The sequence below is a fragment of the Eulemur rufifrons genome, chromosome 9 (genome assembly GCF_041146395.1).
Source record: "Eulemur rufifrons isolate Redbay chromosome 9, OSU_ERuf_1, whole genome shotgun sequence".
Lineage (NCBI taxonomy): Eukaryota > Metazoa > Chordata > Mammalia > Primates > Lemuridae > Eulemur > Eulemur rufifrons.
In genome coordinates, this window is record NC_090991.1 from 40,344,730 (window position 1) to 40,364,477 (window position 19,748).

Sequence of the window (19,748 nt, forward strand, 5' to 3'; positions counted from 1 at the left end):
ATAGTAATAATCATAGGAAGCAGTGGTGGTGGCAGCCACCATTTACAATTTGCTTACTTGTTGCCAAGCCCTAGGCTGGGCATTTTACAGCCTTGTATCATTTAGCCCAATAATCCATGGGACCATCATCATTTGATAGATAAAGAAATGGCTCCAAGAACGTAGGCCACATATCCAATACTACGAGTTAGGGTTTGAACCTAGGACTGTTAGACTCCCAAGCCTCTTAACCATTAGGCTTCCCTGCTGTAGGGTGTAGGGAGACAGGGAAGTAGAACCCATGACTGCCGTCTGAGAGTCAATAACAGTAATAACAATACTGATGGTGAGGGTGCTGGCTGCTACTGTTTACTGGGCATCAGCTATGGGCCACGTACAGTACCAAGCTCTTTAGTCACAAGGATGGAAACTCCACATGCCAGCCCAAACTCTATAATGGGGTGGGTGCTGATTTTTCGTTGAGCGTTGGACATAAACAGGAAGCTGACAGTAAAGCAAGACTAGAGATCCTTGTCCTTCTAGGCTTCCCAACATCCGGACCAAGATTCCAGGCAGCTCAGGCTTCCTATTTTGACATAGTTACATTATTTCAAACTTGGTACACAATGTGAGGCTTAGATAGTTTTTATGTAACACTATCTCAAATTTGTACAATATTTACTAGTCTCCAATGCCTCCCATATTTCTAATTTAAAACTACCAAGAGTGAGATTCTGCTTTGCGCAGCTTGTCCTAGATTGGGCAGAGTTTTGCCTGAGCCCAGAGTCTTGGCCTGGCCAGCCTGTAGATAAGCTGCCTCTCCTTGGGCCAGGTGCACATCCCTGGCTGTAGCCTGGACGGGGAATGGGTGCCCAGGTCAGGGAGTACCAAACATGCCTGCCTCCATTCCTGGTGGGCCAGCCACAGCTCAGAAGGCCAGCTCCTAAGGGAGACCTGAGTGACAGGGAGAGGTGGACACAAGGCCGACAGCTACTAAATGAATGAAAATCCTCACTGAGTCCGCTGAAACCTGTCAGAGAAATGAGAGGTTTTTTTGAAAGATGATGAAATGAGGCAATGTATGATTACAGCAACAATAATACAGAAAAGAAACGTGGCGGTTCAGAGGAGGGAAGGTGAGGTGACCTGGGGAGAGGCCAGGAAGAAGATGGAACTCGAGCTGGAGTGTCCACATCCGGGTAGTTCACTCACTCGCACACTGGCGACTTGTCAGAGGCCTCGGTTCCTCCCCAGATGAGCCTGTGCACACACTACCTTAGTGACGGTCCTCACAGCACGATGGCTGGCGTCCTCCAGAGCGCGTGACGTAGAGACAGAGCCAGCGCCAGGCAGAAGTTATCCTTTTCACGACATGGCTTCAGAAGACACACAGCGTCACGTCTGCCACACAACATGGATAGTTAGAGGTCAGTCGCTACAAGCAGCCCACATTCAAGGGGAGGGGATTTAGACTCCACCTTTTGAAGAAGGAGCTTGTGGACATACTTTAAAACTACCTGCATATAAAAAAGAGAACTGTTTTTCTCCACTACTCTCATTCTTAGTACTTCATTCTGACATCAGATCTGGGGACGGGTCCCCACACCAAGCAATTCTCCAATTCTCTGTGGACACTGACTGGGTGTCGTACAATCCAATTCTGACACTTAGCGTCAGACCCCACAGGCTAAGGGTTCAGTCCCACAAAACTGCCCCCTTTTCAGATGTCAATCGAAAGTCCAGGATGTCACCTGTGCGTCTGACCAACTGGCTATAAACTGGAGGGTCCCACAACCCCCTCCTCAGGTTCTATCCTTTGCCAAAAAGGTTCACAGAATCCAGGAAAACAGTTGACTTACTATTGCCAATTTATTACAAAGGATATTTTAAAGAATAGAAATGAGCACCCAGATGAAGAAATGCATGGGGTTAGGTCTGGTGAGATCCTCGTGGATTTGGGGTACACTGTCAGATCCCACAGGGTGAGGGCTAAGTCCCCAAAACTGCCACCACCACCACTGCTAGACACTAGTCGCAAGTCCAGGCCTTTGGGACGTCTGACCCACTGGTTTCAAGTTGGGGTTCCCGTGATCTCCTCTTTGAGTTCGAGTAATTTGCTGGAGTGGCTCACAGAACTCATGGAAACAGTTACTTACATTTACGGGTTTATTATAAAGGATATAGCTGAAGAGGGGCACAGGGCGAGGTATTAGTGGAGCGATGTGGAGTGTCCATGCCCTCCCCGAACATGCCACCCTCCAGGAACCTCCACTTGTTCAGCTATCCAGAAGCTCCCTGAACTCTGGCCTCTTGAGGTTTTTGTTTGTTTGCTTTGGTTTTGGTTTGGTTTGTTTTTTTTCTTTTCTTTCTTTCTTTCTTTTTTTTTTTTTTTTGGTGACAGGGTCTCGCCCTGTTACCCAGGCTAGAGTGCAGTGGTGTCATCATAGCTCACTGCAACCTCAAACTCCTGGGCTCAAGTGATCCTCCTGCCTCAGCCTCTCAAGTAGCTGGGACTATAGATATGCACCACCATGCACAGCTAATTTTTCTATTTTCTGTAGAGACAGGGTCTCACTGTGTTGCTCAGGCTGGTCTTGAACTCCTGGGCACAAGGGATCCTCCTGCCTCCACCTCCCAAACTGCTGGGATTATGGGTGTGAGCCACCACACCCAGCTGCTTAACCTCTCTTAAGCCTGTTTTCTGATCTGTACAATGGGGATAAAAGCAGCACTTACCTTCCAGTTGGTTGGTAAGGAATATAAGGTGCATCACAGGTGTGTACTTGGCAACCAGTAGGATCTTCCATTCTCCATGGATGTTAATTCCCTTACCGCTCATCTCCTAGATTAGGCCTGGAAGACAGAATTCAAGTTTGTTAACAGGAAGTAACCTCCAAAGGGATTTATTTAGGGCAGGGATTCTCACATTTTATTGTTTCAGGTCCATCCCTAGTGAGGGCAGAGGACAGGAGAGGTGGGGTCAAGCCCAAATTCTTAGACCCCATCCTAGAGTGACTCTTTAGGGCTGGGGTTGGGCTCAGGAATCTGCATTGTGGACCTGTCCCCAGAGCATTCTGATGCCTTCAGGTCTCCTATCTGGCTTTTAATAACTCTGAATAGTGCTTTAAATCTAAGCTGATAGACCAGCAGATGTGAACTGCCCTTGCAAGTGTTTTGAGCTCTTTCTGCACTGGCCTCCAACTGTGTTAGTGCATCCCGCTGTCCCACCTTGTGCAGTCTGTCTGCCCCCTCCCCTTCCCCTTTCCTTTTCTCACTTCCAAGCTTCCTCTCTACTGCTGGGTGCACCCTCCCCTGAGCTCAGCCTGCATTTCTGCCCCCTGGCCCCTTACCTAGCCGTCCCTTCACCTGCAATGCCCTTTCCTCTATTCACCTGGAAGGCTTAGATCAAAAGGTGCCTTCTCCAGGATGCCTCTCAAGTTCTCCTCTTGGGTCCCAAGGCACGTTGCAGTTGCCTTTATTATTGCTCCAGTGACATGGTAGTGTGAGTTTTTTTCCCCATCTGGAGACTTCCTGGTGGGCTCACGGTCCATTTGTAAAATCTTCTGTGGAAACGTGCACTTGGTGTGTGCATTTGTGCATTTCCCTTTCCTCTACCCTCCCCACCACAATCCATGGTTTTATGCAGCTTCACAAAGACATGTAGAGCAAGATGAGAAGAGGTGGATAAGCCTGCAGACGTTTCAGAGAAGTTTGGGAGCTTTGGGAGGTAAGATAAGAAGTTGGGAGACAGGAGCTGCTGAAAAGCATACAAGTGATTACTTAGGAGTTCCCTTCAAGTAATCCAGCAGACAGCAGCTGAGCACAAATTCAGTGTAATAACTAATGTGCTTGATTTATAGGCAGGGTATGCTTGTGTCAAGCCACCAATGATTTTGCTGTGCCAATTATGACCAGAAACACTATCCTTTTGCCAAGGTAAAGGGATTTCCCTAGTAAGTCCCTTGCTTTCCACCTTGTTTAAAATGAGTTTAACACTAAGAGAATAGTTTGTCTCTACGTCCTTCTTTCCAATCTTCCTGCTTGGACATTAACTGCACTGAATATATTCAGCCGTACCTGGCCTAAAATTGAAGAGGGGAGGTCTTCATTACTTGGAAGAGAATTGCTGAAGAGGCAGCCCCCACACAGTCGGGGGTCACGCCCCCAACAGTCGGTTTTAAAAATGTAAGGATGACTGGGACCAGACCTTTGGAGAGATACGAGGGACACCTTCCTTCCCGGAGAGGCGAGGGAGCACAGGAACCCCCACCCAGACGATGTCCACGGAGCCTGCTTCCAGGAAATGGCCCATTCCCAGCCATCCCTGTGCGCCCTTGGGATCTGCTTGTAGCGGTGCCTCGCTCCGCCCCACTGCCCCACACCGGGCCCACACTCTGGCTCTAGGCTCCCACTTGACCAAGGCCTGCCAGTGTAAAGTGCCCGAGGCACGGTCCTGCCAACACCCCCTTTCTTGCCCTTTACCACTTATGACCTTTTGTTCTGAGTTCATTTGAAAGAGAGATGTCACTTGTATGATGGAAAAAAAAACCATACAACTACACCCATTTCCTGAAAGCGCCAGGCTGAGGCTCCAATTTGGCCCCGGGCTCTGCCAGCCTGGTTGCGCGGATGCCCTATGGGGGGATGGGGCACGGATAGGGCAGGCGTCATCGGTCCTACTCACAAGCTGACACTTTCCGCTGAGGGAGGTGAGGTGACGCTCAAATGTCGCGCAGATGATGCAGAGGCCGAGTGAGGTCGGGAACCCAGAAGCCAGGATCTGGTCTGACGCAGATCTGCGGGAGGCGGGCAGGACGGACGCGTTCCGCCTGGCACGGTGCCTTCGTCTCTCCGAGCCCGGCCGGCACTCCGGGTCCGGAGTCACCCAGACCACGCATAGGGTCCGGGTCACCTCAACCGCCGGCTGCCGGGGTTGGGGTGGTGGCCGGCCCCGCCCCAACGGCCGGCCCCGCCCCAACGGCCGGCTGCTGGGTGGGGCCGGCCCCGCCCCGCGGCCGTCCTGGCTCCGCGATTGGCTCTGTGGGACGGGGGCGGGGCCGGAGCGCCGAGCCAGCGTGATGGCGTCAGGCGCCGCGAGCGCCGCTTCCTGTTGTCAGCGGCCGTGAGGCCGCAGCGTCGGCTCGAAGCTAAGGGGCTGCCACGGCTGGGAACGCCACTTCCCCGCTTCCGCTCCCGCTCCCGCTCCCGCTCCCGCTCCGTTTGGTGAGTTAGGGGTTAGGGGGCGAGGAGGGTAGCGGAGGGGCGGCGGGGCCGAGACACGAACGGGCGGTGGGCCTCCAGCCCTCTACCGGATCCCAAACCCTTGGTTGCCTGAGACTGTCCGGCTTCGGAGCCCTCAACCCTTCCCAGCCCGCGCCCGGCCCTACTCGGACCCCGCACTTCGTCCCGCGCTTCCACCGCTGGCCCGTCCCCTGCGTCTTCTCCCACCCGTGACCCGACCCCCGCCGCCACCCTATCCACTCACCACCGGTCTTTCAGCTTCACTCGTGACCCCCACTTATCCCCGTTCCAACCCCCATCTCGGCCACGTCCCTTAGGCTCGCTGTAGCACACCTCATCCTCACCCCCGCACCCCTCTGGCAATGCTGGTGCTCCACGCAGACCTCCCCTAGACCCACCGTTCTGGTTTCCCCTTTTCTGGCTCAGCTTTCTTATCCCAGTCTCCCACACGCCCTGCTCAGCTCCCCAAGATCTGCTCATCCCAGACACCCTGCCTCTGCCCCCTTTCATTTAAGACCCACCTCCAAAGTGGGTGCCCTGTTGAGTTTACCCCTTTCTTCTGGATAATTCCCATCTCAGCCTTAGTCCAAGTCTTACATGTGTCTTGTCCTCACAGACTAGGCCCCTAACTTCCTAGCCTACCATATACTTCCTTCTGTCTCCAGCCATCCTGAAGACACCTCATCCCTAAGTCTTTGCTACACTAACCCCCAACTCTTCCTGCCTCCATTCTTACCACCCTTACCCAATCTTATTACAAAGATCTCCATGTCCTTTCGTCTCTGCTGTCCCCACCACAACTCTTCACCTGAACTCTGTCCCCATTCTTCCCTTGACCCAGCTCCCATTCAATCTGAGAACTTAGTGCAGAATCCTCTGCCGCTCCCACCAGCTGCCCCTCAGCTGCCAACTCTAGGTGCTTGCTCAGAACTGGGCAGTTAGAGACTGAGCAGCTTGATTGGTGCGAGCAGGGCCACAGGTGGTAAATAAGTGTGGAGGTGCAGAGAGCCTTCCCCCCACTCTTGGGTCAAGCAGGGGGTTTTGCTGGTGTCTAGTCCCCTGTATGTGTCCCCAGGGATTGGGCTTCTGGCATTCATATTAAATTACTTGTGCCGGCTGCTGGAATATGGTAAGTGTCATTCAAATACTTTGAAGGTGAGAGATGGCCACTCACCCAGGTGGCTCAGCCTGGGGCAGGGGAAGCCGTCACTCCCTTTTGGCTGGTGTTCTGGCCCTCGAGGAGGTTCTGTATGGGGTTAACCCTTGTCCATGTGCCTTGTCCTGACACTTGTAAAGGCCTCTCCCAGCGCTCCTCCATGCTGGAGCTGATTACAGATCAGTCCCAACGCAAAACATGGGCCGCAGTGGGTGCCAGAGGCACTATTACATGTGAAGAGTATGGGTGAGTGGGTCCTGGGGAGCTGAGGCCTAGGTGGGTACAAGAGGCTGTTGCATCTCTTCTTCTTTTCACAGGTGTGGGATTATTGAGTTTTGGCTATTTGAGTTCCATGAACACAGGAGTCCAGTTGTCTCAGAGTAGCTGAGGCAGAGGGACATTCCTGAGGCACCCCGGTCCCATACTCAAGTATTTATAGCTTGCTGGGGGCTTTTTGGTGCACCTTTCCTCCAAATTCTGCTATCTTAGCTTCTGGAGGGTCAACCATTTGACAGCAGTTGTAAAGAGCCCTGAAGAACATTGTCTTTGCTTACCATTTACAGGTTCATTCCTTTGAAAACTGAATGCTGTTCTACTTTTAATATCCTCCCACTAAGGTGCAATCTCTGAATGGTTTTCAGCCTTGCTGGCAGCTTGGTTTAATGGAAGGAGCTGCACGGTGGCCCCACCATTGAAGGGTTGTTTACCTCAACTTTCCACAGTCTGTGGAATGAAGGTACTTGCCCTGTGCTTTGTTTTTATTTTATTAGCAACTCATTCAACAGTTATTTTTTGAGCACCACGGTGTGCCAAGCACTACTCTAGGTACTAGAAATGCAGTGGTGAATGAGGCAGTCGAAGATCCTGTTTTCATTCACTCGAAGTGAGGCCGTCAGAATCCTATGGGATATGGGGCAAGAATATGGGAGAGATGAGTGTTACTGGAGGAAGGAAGGAGGGAGGAAAGAAAGATACCTGGTGTTCACCAACTGCACAATTCTGCCCTCACCCACTAGCCCTGGTTCTGGGAATCACAAGCTAGAAGTTTCTCACCCTTCATCTGGTATTTAATTGGTATTTAATTTCACTTCATTGTTTCAAAGGCCTAATCCCTCCCATCTCCCATCCCACCCTTCACAGGACATTTGTCCGGAAATCCAGCCATCCTCAGGTGGAAAGAGGTGCGGCTTCCTCATTCAGTATTCACATGTCTTAACGATCAGCTGCCTTCCTGAATCAGGAGATAACTTTGTCATTCTTTTCCAACCGAAAAAACATGACTCATCAACTAGTACAGCAGCTGGATGGCTTCAATGCCAGGCTGTTGTCCCGAACAGCCAGGTACACAATTCAGGCAGTAGAGGGAAGGCCGTGGGGACTGGCTGAGAAGTCTCTAAAGAGCAGAGGTTGCTGTTCACTGGTGGACTGAGTGTTGCAAGAGCGCTGAAGCCAGGCCACATTTCTTCTTCTCATGTAAGTCTCATCTTAGTCATTCTTCTCTTTTCTTTCTTCCGTGGTCTCTGGAGGAAGTGAAATTGGACATATACAGAAGTCCAGGCAGTATAATAAAGAAAAACAGCTGAGATAATTCCTTCCTGACTGTGTTGGAACATCTAAGAAAGGACAGCTCTGGGACTTGGGGAGTGTGGGAAGGACCTGGGCCCAGCTGGTTGGGGCTCTCAGTCTGATCGGCAGGACGGTTTCTTGTTGGTTTTAGGCTTGATTTGATAAAACGGAGCTTCTGAGAACCTTTAAAGAGTCTGTAAGTACTAGTTTGCCTGAAATTCTTTGAGCCAAAGACCTGAGACAGTTTGATCCAGTGAGAGGCTCAGGCATTAGAATGCGGAAACCAGAGCATTCTGTCTCTTACCTGAGGCCTGTTTTTACTAAACCTCAGTTTTCTCCTCTCACAGGATTATTGTACGAATTAAATGAGGTTAGAGAATGAGATCAGAGAAGCTTGCTTTGTGTACTCTGGATAGCTGTATGAGGATGAATCGATGCATAGGGGTGGAGGTACACCTGGTGTGATTTGGGGTTTCCTACATGGCAGAAGTCACTTTTCCCCACTAAATTTTCACCGGTAATGTTTGAAGGGCCCTTTGGTAGTATTGCCCAAGTTTTTTCTTCACTCCCTTAAGTGTGGGTCTCCTTGGAGCCACACCTCTCTTCAGTTTGGTTCTTGGTGTCAATGAAGAGTGTTTTGAGGACAGAAAGTGAAACCAGTCTCATACAATGGTAGATTTGGGGTCTGGGCTACTCAGTGGGATGATGGAGTGCTGACCCAGCAGTCATGACACCCACAGCCGCCTTCCGATTCCAACAGTGAGTCCTTATGTCATTGACGGTCAGAGTCCTGCCTGTGTGAGCCCTGTTCCATAGGCAGGGTGCTTTGGCTTCCTACAAAGAGAAGTGTCCTGAATTGTGGCCTGAACCCCACAGTCTCAGTCCTATTTTGTGAATCGTCACATGCCTGTTCTCCTAGCTCCCTCTGAGCTGTTGTCAGTCATTTTGTCTCTTTTCTGACACTTGTCTCTTATCTGGCCCTGCCCTGACCTCTCTTAACTTCAGTTTACTTTGTTTTTTTAGCAGACTGTTACTTGGCCAGAGCACCCACTTACTGATGCCCCCCACATGAGTATTACTGTCAGCTAATTAGTTAATGAGGTGTAATGGGCCCAGGCTAGTAATCAGATTGTTGTGTTCTAAGCCCTTAGGGTTCTGGCCTTGTAGCTGGCTTAGGGATGGGCAACTTTGGAGCTTCAGGGCTCTGTCTAGAAGGACAAGCCTGAGGGAGAGGCCTTAGGCTACTGGAATTGTGGCTTTGGGTTCAAAGCCCAGGGCTTTGGAGCCAGAGAAGCCGAACTTGACATGCTGGGCTGCACAAGGTCAGCCTTGAAGGAGCCCAAGCTCAGGACCAGGCATGTTTCTGGGAGTGACTGTTTGACTGCAGCACACGCCCCTTTTCCTGCCTTCCTGATGGCCAGAGTGTGGAGCTGGTCTCCAGAGAGGAGGGCCCTGAGAATCCCCAGGGAGCTGGGAACAGAGAATGTGGTGAAGGGTGGGACAGTCACAGGGGGGCTGTACTCGGGCTGAGGACCTTGCTGGGGGTCTGCGGCACCCTGACTGGAGCTGGGTCTACAGGGGCCACCCTCCCTCCACACACGCCTGCCTCCCTCTGTGTCGCCTGAACTAGAGAGGTCAGCTCTGGGTCCCCTTTGCCCTCTGCCAATCCCAGAGGCCACAGATTGCATCAGAGCACCTTCTACCTTCCACTATATAGGGCCAGCCTGCCTCTCTCCTTGCCAAACCATGTGCTCCAGTGCTCTCCTGGAAACCTTTCTTGCCAGGCTGGCCAATGTTCCCTGCACCCCCTTCCCTGGGCCCCCAGCCCTGGGATCTTAGGAGGTTCCTCCACCTGAGTCAGTGTCCCTTTCATTATCTGTCTGATGGAGATAATAAAACAGCACTCCTAGGGAGGACATAAATGAGACGATATGTGTAAAGAGAACAGAACCCATTAAACATTCCTTGGTTTTGTTAACTTCTTTGTGCCTTGATTGTTGCAGTATTTCCCTGATGCTCAGCTGGGTGTTGAGATCTGTTTAGGTGTGGATGTGCCTGCCTAGCCCTGATCTGTCCAAGCTGCTGGGGTGAGGCGGGACCAGCCAGCAGTCCCCTCAGGCTCAGGTCAAAGTCCCCATCCAAACCACCCCCAGGAGGAAGCCAGCTTCCCTGAGAGATTTAACAGACTTCAACTATTCCTGCATGCTATTTTAGACGGTAGCATTCTTTGCCCTATAATTTGGGTGGCCACATCCACTGGGATTACAAATACCATTTATACCTGGTACATGTTGCCCTGTGGCAGGTGTTTTACACATTTAGACGCCCCATCTGAGAAGTCTGATACCACACGTGAGCTGCCTAGCTGGTTAGTGACAAATTATGATTAAAACCCACGGTGGTCCCATTTAGACGTGTCCCTGTGCTACTCAAGCCAGACCCTCGGAGCCCAAAGGAGAACCAGAAGTGTGGCAAGAGAGCCCTTCCCTTTTGAAGCTGTTCCAGTTGTACTTTTCACGACTGAGCTTGCGGTTGGGCTGGGGCAGGAGTGGGTGGCAGGAGGCGGGGTATTGCTGGGCCCAGGCCCTGAATGTGACTTGTGAACCCCAGCGGGTTATTGGCACCTTTGGCCGCCACATCCCCCTTGCACCCTGAGTGCTCCCTCTGATCAACCTCTCCTTCCCCGAACCTTGACCCCACAGGGCCCTGGCTTTCTGTGCAGCTTTTGGTGTCAGGAGCCCTCACTCCCCACTTCTTGAGATGCAGTCACCCACCACACCCAAGCCCCTCACCTCCCAAGGACTGAGACCTCTGACATAGCTTCCTTCCCTATTTCCTTCCTTAAAATCCACTGTCAGTTTTTACGTTTGTATTCCTCAAAGTCCTTTCCGTTGCAGTTTGCATAAGATGGGCTGACCTCCTGCTGGGAAAGGATTCTGGCAGTTGGGGGCTTGCTCATCTGGCTGCCATCTGTCTCTGCAGGTGTCATGTGACTCTCCGTGGGAGCTGCTGCCTGAGTGGAAATGCTCTCAGTGGTGGAGAATGGACTGGACCCCCGGGCTGCCATCCCGGTAGGCGGGCAGGGGGGAAGCATGGGTGGGCAAGGGCTGCAGGGGGCAGCCGTTGCATCGGTTTGTCTCATAGTGAAATAATGGCCACTGTCCAACAAGAGAGGTTGAGAGAAAGTTATAGCAGAAGCAGGCTCCGAGGAGATCCTCCCCTTTCTAGATCATATAAAGTCCTAGAAAATAGGTCTTTATAAAAAAAACAGTGAGGGTTTAAGATAGATTACCTGAAGCCGGAGGATTTCCATTCAGACTTTCAGCCCTCTGCTAATGGATGGATAAATAAAATACAAAGGAATATTATTTGGCAATAAAAAGGAATGATCCATGCCGCAACACGGATGAACCTTGAATACATTACACTAAATGAAAGAAGCCAGACACAAAAGGTCACATGTTATATTTATATCTAATCATACAAAATGTCTAGAATAGACAAATCTGTAGAGACAGAGAGTAGATTAGTGACTGTAGTCACTCCCTCTGCCCCTCTCCTAGCCCCTGGTAATCACTAATATACAGTGTTTCTTTTGGGGGTGGTGAAAATCTTCTAAAATTAGGTAGTGGTGATGGTTGCACAATTCTGTGAATATACTAAAAACAATTGAACCATGTACTTTATTTTTTTTATTTATTTATTTTTTTTTGAGACAGAGTCTCACTCTGTTGCCCAGGCTAGAGTGAGTGCCGTGGCGTCAGCCTAGCTCACAGCAACCTCAAACTCCTGAGCTCAAGCGATCCTCCTGTCTCAGCCTCCCGAGTAGCTGGGACTACAGGCATGCACCACCATGCCCGGCTAATTTTTTCTATATATATTTTTAGCTGTCCATATAATTTCTTTCTATTTTTTTAGTAGAGATGGGGTCTCGCTCTTGCTCAGGCTGGTCTCGAACTCCTGAGCTCAAACGATCCGCCCACCTCGGCCTCCCAGAGTGCTAGGATTACAGGCGTGAGCCACCATGCCCGGCCTGAACTATGTACTTTAAATGGGTAAATTTTATGGTGTGTGGATAATATCTCATTAAAGTTATTAATTTTTTAAATGTAACTTCTCAAGGAATATTAGCATTTAATGTTTTGGCTAAAATCAAAATGAAAGAGTAAAATATTTTATCCATAATCCTATAACCCAATATTATTCAAACCAGTTTTTCTGCAATCCCTTCCAGTACTTTTTCAGACACTTGTGTGATTTTGACATACTTACAATTATGACCAATTTTTACTCTCTATTTCCAAAAGACTGTATGTACAATTTGTAATATATTTATTTAACAGACACTTACTGAGTACTTGTACGTGCCAGGCATAGTGCCAGATGTGGACACGAGGATGAGTAGGAAACTAGTCCTGCCCTAAGGGAGGGATACCCCCGGTGCTGTACATCAGGAGGAATTATTTCCACTTAACATGTGAGGAAATTGAGGCTCAGAGAGGTTAAGTGAAATGTCTGAGGAGACCCATCTGGTTACTGACAGCTAGGACTAAACCTCGGCCTCTGGCTCCCTGGCCTAGGATCTTTAATGTAGACCATGCTCATTTTCTTTATGTTTTTATTGTTCTAAAGCAGCACTTTCTCCCTCTTGGCTTATTGACTCTCTGCAGAATCTTGGTCGCATAAATAAGGTGGGAAGCCTCACCCCTGTCCCAGGTGGATTTGCCCAGGCTCCATTGCTGTAACCATAATGGAGTCTATATTTAAACACGAGATTATGTGGTTGTAAGTTCACTCAAGTTCAGTTTAGAAAATGAAAAAGATCCACACTGAAGGATATGTGAAACAATAGCAGCAGTTATCTCTGGGCAGTGTAAGTGTGATTTTCCTTTTGTTCTCTGTGCTTCATCTTTATTTGCTATAATTAGCATGTGCTAATTTTACCTGTAGGTAAAACCTATAGGTATGTACACAGGTGTGTGTGCATGGGGTTGCACGCGTATTTGGCAACAGGCAGAGAGTTACATTCCAAGGGCTCACCCCATAGGATTTCCCCCTAAAGACCTGTGTTCTGTTCGGCCCTGCCTAGGTCATCAAGAAAAAGCTGGTGGGATCCGTGAAGGCATTGCAGAAGCAGTACGTGTCCCTGGACACAGTGGTCACTAGTGAAGACGGAGATGCCAACACCATGTGCAGTGCCCTGGAGGCTGTGTTTATCCACGGCCTTCATGCCAAGCACATCCGAGCGGAGGCTGGAGGAAAAAGGAAGAAAAGTGCCCACCAGAAGCCTCTGCCTCAGCCTGTCTTCTGGCCACTCCTAAAAGCTGTCACCCACAAGTAAGATCAGCTGGGAAGGTTCTGCTTTGTGGAGGAGCTTCAGAGTGTGGGACACCAGGCTCTTCCTTTCCAGCTGTGCTCGGGAATCCAGCAAAGATGCTCTGTGTTCCAGTGCAGGGCTAGGGTGAGGTGGGGTGGCAGTGGGGAGAGTGTCTCATAGAAAGGTTCATCTCTAGAGCAAGCTTCCCAGCCAGTGTGCCAGGAGCCCTTGAGACCCTCAGCCATCAGGCAAGAGCCTGTGGCTGCTCTGAGCCCCAGGACTGGTCACCTTTAGTGGGAGCAGTCTTTTTAGCCCACACCATGGCAGAGTTAGGCAGTTGCAACAGAGGTAGTGTGGCCTGCAAAGCCTAAAGTATGACTCTCTGGCCCTTTACAGAAAAAGTTTACTGATCCTGTCTTAGAATATTTGAACATCTGTGTTGTAAATATTATATCTGTAACAAGGTATGCGGTTATTTTTGTAAAAGAGTGGAACCCAGGCAGAGCATCTGAATATTTAACCCTGAGACACTTATCTTTTTGACCTTGCCCCTATCTGCCTGTGCCTTTGAGCAAGCAGCTGGCACTGTGCCTCTAAGGGCTATTTAATGTCACCTCCAGCCTGAAGGTTCCTTGTCAGTCTCTGATCTTCTTTTCCATGTCTACTGCTTCTGCCTATCTCAGGTTCTTACCTCTCTCCTGGGTGACAGTGGCTTTCTAATTGTCCCCCTTGTCTCACTCTGTCTATCTTTAAGTCCGTCAGCTGATCAACATTCACCTGGAGCTCCCTCACAGGGGGCTGTGGTAGCTCAGAAGGGCATTTACACCAAACTGGGGGATTCAGGAACTGAGTCTGGAACACCTGTGGTCTGACCTCCTCCTCCAGAGCATCCACCCTGCAGTCCACCCAGCTGCGGTCAAGTCCCTTTCCTGTGTAATAACCCATCGCCCAAACAGGCCCCCAGATGCTCACCTGGAGTCTGACTGACCAGGTTGGGGCCCCAGAATCTGTATCCCACTCAAATCCCCCCGGGGTTCTGATGCACAGCCCAGTGTGGAAACCACCGTCCCAGGTCACCTCATCAGCTTGACATTCAAGGCCCTCCCTTACCTGGCTTTGCTACCCAATGACCCTCTTCCTCCACGAGTAGTAATTGGAATGCTCCTCACTCCTCTTACAGGGCTGTTGGTTTCCTCCCCTCTATGCCTTTTTTTGTCAGTCCCTTGTGACTAGAAGATTCTCCTTCTATCTCTGCCTCTTGAACCCCCTCAGGGCCTGGCTCACATACTGCCCTTTCTATGGCATTTTTCTTACTCCAACTGAGAAGTGATTGCCCAGCCCCCCACCCCGGCTCTACCAATGGAAGGGCCTGAGTATGCCCTTGAAAGGCAGTTCCTTGGACTGAGGGCAGGGACCACGTCTGTACCCTGTATCTTCACAGCTCTAAGGACCTTGCCCTTAGGGAGCTCTGCAAACATGCCCTGAATGAGCAGATGATGTCGGGGGTCCCAGGGGTAGTTGTAGTGAACATGGCAGTTATCCTTCGTGACACCGTCCTCAAAAAATTGGGGTTATAGCTTAATATTTCTGTATTCCTCTTGAAACACTATTATGCAAGAATTTTTCGTGCCTATATATAATATATTTGCAGTAGTTATTCTTGGTTCTTGCTAACCAGTGGATAAAAGGACGTCTCAATGATGTGAGATAATTTATTTTTTCTAATTTTCCTTTTTTTTTCTTGGTACTCACTGGTTATAGATGTGAGGTAGTTTCTTGAAAGGAGTCTGTTCTCCCCTTCCCAGACACATCATCTCGGAGTTGGAGCATCTGATCTTTGTCAACACGGATGTGGGCCGCTGCCGGGCATGGCTGCGCCTGGCCCTCAATGACGGCCTGATGGAGTGCTACCTGAAGCTGCTCCTCCAGGAGCAGGCCCGACTGTGCGAGTACTATCAGCCCACAGCCCTGCTTCGAGACACCGAGGAGAGCGAGTTCCTCCTTAGCTTCCTGCAGGGACTAACGTCCTTGTCCTTTGAACTCTCCTATAAGTCCGCCATCTTAAACGAATGGACACTCACCCCATTGGCCCTCTCTGGGCTTTGCCCACTGTCTGAGCTCGACCCTCTCTCTACCTCTGGTGCAGAACTACAGCAGAAGGAGTCTCTGGATTCAATTTCCCATTCCTCAGGCTCTGAGGACATCGAAGTCCAGCACTCAGGCCATAAGATCCGGCGGAACAGGAAGCTCACTGCCTCCTCCCTCAGCCTGGACACGGCCAGTTCGTCCCAGCTGTCCTGCAGCCTAAACTCTGATAGCTGCCTACTCCAAGAGAATGGCTCCAAGAGTCCAGACCATTCTGAGGAGCCCATGTCCTACGACTCAGACCTGGGCACAGCAAATGCCGATGATTCAGACCAGTCTCTGCAAGAGTAAGTGTCCCTCCCTCACCCCTCCCCACCCTCTCTTCTCCCTTCCTTCTTTCCTTTCTTCTCCCTTCCTTCCTATAGCATGTGATTGTCTGTCACTGAACCCTATTGGGAGATAAAGAAAGCCAGAGGAGACATGGTCGCTCTTCTCCAGGGACTGGAGTTGCTGGGAGCTGTAACAGGCAACACAGCACAGCGGGGAGAATGGATTTCGAAGGGCTCAGAGCTGGTTTAAGCTGCAGCTCTGCCCCTGGGTGACCTTTAACAAGTCACGAAGTTTCTGCGAGGCCCAGTGCAAAACATTACTGTCTCCTTCATTTAGAGGGAAGGAAACTAATAGTTTAGGGCGTAGTTACAACTTCCAACAGATACGAAACATATCTCGTAAGGGCGTGAGCTGACAGAAGACCTCCTGGGGGACACACAGCCCGAGTGCTGCGTGGAGGAGGTAGCAGGCAGGTGGGCCAGGTGAGTGTGTGAGGACTACGTGGGGCAGGCTGACCCCACGGGAGAGGGAGCCTAGGGCAGAGCCTTCGTCACACAGCCTTAGTAAAAATTAATTTTTGCATAATCCATATTTATGGTTTAAAAAATCTAAAACATATACAGTGAAAAGTCTTGTTCCTCCACCCCTGTCCCCCACCCACCCTCTTCTTTCCCCGCCACCCTCGTGAGCATAACAATTAATTTCCTGCATGTTCTTCTAAAGATTCTAAGTGCATCCACAACAGATACCAATATAGAGATTTTTAAAAATTTCTTCCTTATTTCTTACCCCCCACTTTTCCACAAAAGGCAGTATATATGCACTCTTGTATCTTATTTTAGGGGAGCTCTTTTCATATCAGAGCTTCTTCATTCTTTTTTTTTGTGTGTTGCATATTGTTCCATTGTATGAATGCACCTTAGTTTACTTTGTCAGCCCTGTATTTTAACGGACATTGGAGTTCAGTGTTGCCATAAATAACCTGTGTATGTGGTCTTTTTTTTTTTTTTTTTTTTTTGAGACAGAGTGTCGCTTTGTTGCCCAGGCTAGAGTGAGTGCCGTGGCGTCAGCCTAGCTCACAGCAACCTCAAACGCCTGGGCTTAAGCAATCCTACTGCCTCAGCCTCCCAAGTAGCTGGGACTACAGGCATGCGCCACCATGCCCGGCTAATTTTTTTTTCTATATATACTTTAGTTGGCCAGATAATTTCTTTCTATTTTTAGTAGAGACGAGGTCTCGCTCATTGCTCAGGCTGGTCTTGAACTCCTGACCTCGAGCGATCCACCCGCCTCGGCCTCCCAGAGTGCTAGGATTACAGGCGTGAGCCACCGCGCCCAGCCTATGTGGTCTTTTAGTTCTATGCAAGTGTCTCTGTCCACTACACTCCCAGAAGCAAAACTGCTGACCTAAAAGATAAATTAATTTGTAGTTTTCACTCCTACGGGAATATACCTGTGTTCTCTCAGCCTTGCCCACAGAAGGTGTTTTCAGACTTTTGGATATTTTGCTCATCTGATAAGTGGAAAATGGTAACTTTTTAGTAGAGCCTCCTTCAGTCAGCCTGTGCTTAGGACCTTCTTTTCCACTCTCACCATCCCCCAACTCAGTTCTGGTCCTTCCAGGGTTCCCACCCAGCATGGGAATAGCACAGGGTTGGGCGGTGGTGTGGACTGGGCTTGGAGCAGACCTAGTTTCGAGTCCTGTTGCACCACTGACAAGTCCAGTAATGTCAGGCAAACTGTTGACTCTGAGGCTCTGTTTCTTCATCTCTGATTTGGAGATTCCCTCATAGGGCTGTTTGAGAATCAAATCAGATGCCTGTTAGTGAATTGTACACATGAAAATGTCCAGCAGGCCCCAGAAACAGCTTTTGAACACTGAGCGTATTAGATGGAGCTTTCAGATGTTAGAGGAATTTAGGTAGAATACATTAGGGAGGAGTAGTCCCTGCCTTTAGAAATGGCTGGGCCCCCAGCATGACAGGTCCGTGGCATGACTTAGGCTCGTGGTGTGACTTAGGCTCACTCCCCTGTCTCAGGCCCTCCTATGTCTCTATCTGGTCCACAGCCCAGCCGGCCTTCTCTCTGTCATGTGCTGCACCTTTATCTGTCATGAATCTTGTGATTGGAAAATTCCAGCTTGAGGTCATTGAATCAGTAACCATTCACTGTGTGTAGGAAGTGTTGTCCTGGGTATTATGGGGAAACTCAAGGGTGAGGATCAGAATGCATAGATGGTCACTGGACAATAATCTCGAACTCCTGGCTTCAAGCAGTTCTCCTGCCCTTGCCTCCCTAAGTGCACCTGGCCTTGAACACTAGACAGTGATGTGAGGAACTGGCAAACACAGAACACACAGATACACAAACACACGTGCATCGCCGTCATTCTTAGAGCTGGACCTTGAAAATAGTCTTTCAGCATCCACAGAGGCCAGCATTTCTTGGAATGTATATTTCAAGGGTAAAAGATTCTCACAGACACTTAAGAGTTCATTTAAGTTGTTGTTATTATTATTATCATATTACTTAAATACTTGTAACTTTAAATTAGACATAAATACCTTGCGCTTACTGTTACAAGTATGAAATCAAAACATCTGTAAATTAGACATTTCTATGTCACATTGTCTTCAAAATGAAATTTCTTAATTTAACATAAGGGGTTCTGTTTTGCAGAAACCAAATTGCAGTTTGCCTTGTGAATAGAGGATTGACTGTCCTGAATGGCTCCTCTGCATTCACAGGCTCTGTGTTGTAATAATCACTGAGGGGTGTGGGTACAGTCCAGTGGCTAAGAATGTGGACTCAAGAACCAGGCTGTGTGAGTCTTCCATTTACCAGCTTTGCAACCTTGGACGAGTTAGCCGACTTTTCTGACCTTGATGTCCTCATCTGTAAAATGGGGATAAGAATTCTTCAAAGGAATGTTGGAGAGATTAAATGAGTTAAGATATATAAAGTGCTTAGAACAGTCCCTGCCACACAGGTGTCAGTAGTGCTCCATGGGTGGTATTGCTGTTGTTTTATTACTAGGTGCCTGTGACATCAGTTCTTCCACTAATTACTTCCATATTGACTGCTACAAAACCTTTGGTTTTTAATATTTGTCAGATGTCATTGTCATGAAGGCTTCCCTGGGGGGAAATGATTTTTAGCATATGCAGCCCACCTCTGTGCTTTTCTTAGTGACCCTTGCCTGCCAGAATAACACCATATTCCATCAACACAAGAGCCCACATTGCTCAGGAAAACTGCAGGCTCTGACTTACTGGGAAGACTGCTTTATAAAGGGGTGCCCCAGCTTCTCCAGGCCATGCTTTCAGTTCATTGCAGACACACATACATACATCTGTAAGACATAAATGTTTTTAAGATTGTTTTCTAAATGAAAGCACAGCATTCTAAAATTTGTGAATAGGAAGTTTTTGAAAAGCACTACCCTGGGCCAAACAGAAGTGGAAGGATTGTGGCTGTTTCACAATTTCATCTCTATGTTGCATTGTCTTCAAAATTTTTCAAAATTTTCTTTCTTTTGCTTTTTGTTTAGAATCTCATTTCTGAGACTTTTTTTCCACATATTGCACATGTCTCTTTAATTTTCATTGGATCCTGAAGACCAGTAGTGGTTCTGTTGAAGCTCTGTGAACTTGATTTTACCTTGACCTTGGTTTTGATTTGGTGGAAACTCTAATTATCACACAAGCTTCTTGCTGTTTGGTGGCATTTCTTTAGGCATTGTCACTTACTTACTTTAAAACCCAGTTTACTTTGACATTAAGATCTTTCTTTTTCTTTTTCTTTTTCTTTTTTATATACTTTTAGTTGTCCATGTAATTTCTTTCTATTTTTAGTAGAGACGGGGTCTCGCTCTTGCTCAGGCTGGTCTTGAACTCCTGACCTCGAGCGATCCTCCCGCCTCGGCCTCCCAGAGTGCTAGGATTACAGGCGTGAGCCACCGCGCCCGGCCAAGATCTTTCTTATAGATTAGGATTCATTTATGACTGATAATCATTTTGGTAATGCTAGTGGGTATTTCTGTAATTTGGCTTTTTTCGCTAAATTTTTATATTT

The 19,748-nt window shown here is 48.9% G+C and overlaps 1 protein-coding gene and 1 long non-coding RNA gene across 4 annotated transcripts in view; one reads left to right on the forward strand and one right to left on the reverse strand.

The window, feature by feature from the left end:
- Positions 1-701: 701 nt before the first annotated feature.
- Positions 702-4,879, reverse strand: LOC138391645 (uncharacterized). The gene is made up of 3 exons (XR_011234848.1): positions 4,664-4,879; positions 2,716-2,832; positions 702-1,380 (listed from the first exon to the last, which is right to left on the reverse strand). It is a non-coding gene; the product is annotated as an uncharacterized lncRNA (long non-coding RNA).
- Positions 4,880-5,115: 236 nt separating this feature from the next.
- Positions 5,116-19,748, forward strand: part of LOC138392179 (pleckstrin homology domain-containing family M member 1) — a 47,574-nt gene continuing 32,941 nt past the window's right edge. The window contains exons 1-5 of one of the 3 annotated variants that reach the window (XM_069482712.1): positions 5,116-5,202; positions 7,517-7,849; positions 10,925-11,013; positions 13,032-13,279; positions 15,065-15,691. In XM_069482712.1, coding sequence (XP_069338813.1) covers positions 10,966-11,013; positions 13,032-13,279; positions 15,065-15,691 — 923 coding nt within the window. In that variant the 5' untranslated portion in view covers positions 5,116-5,202; positions 7,517-7,849; positions 10,925-10,965. Of the gene's footprint in view, positions 5,203-7,516; positions 7,850-10,924; positions 11,014-13,031; positions 13,280-15,064; positions 15,692-19,748 lie in introns of those variants that run through there. The other 2 variants (XM_069482713.1, XM_069482714.1) reach the window with 2 other exon arrangements.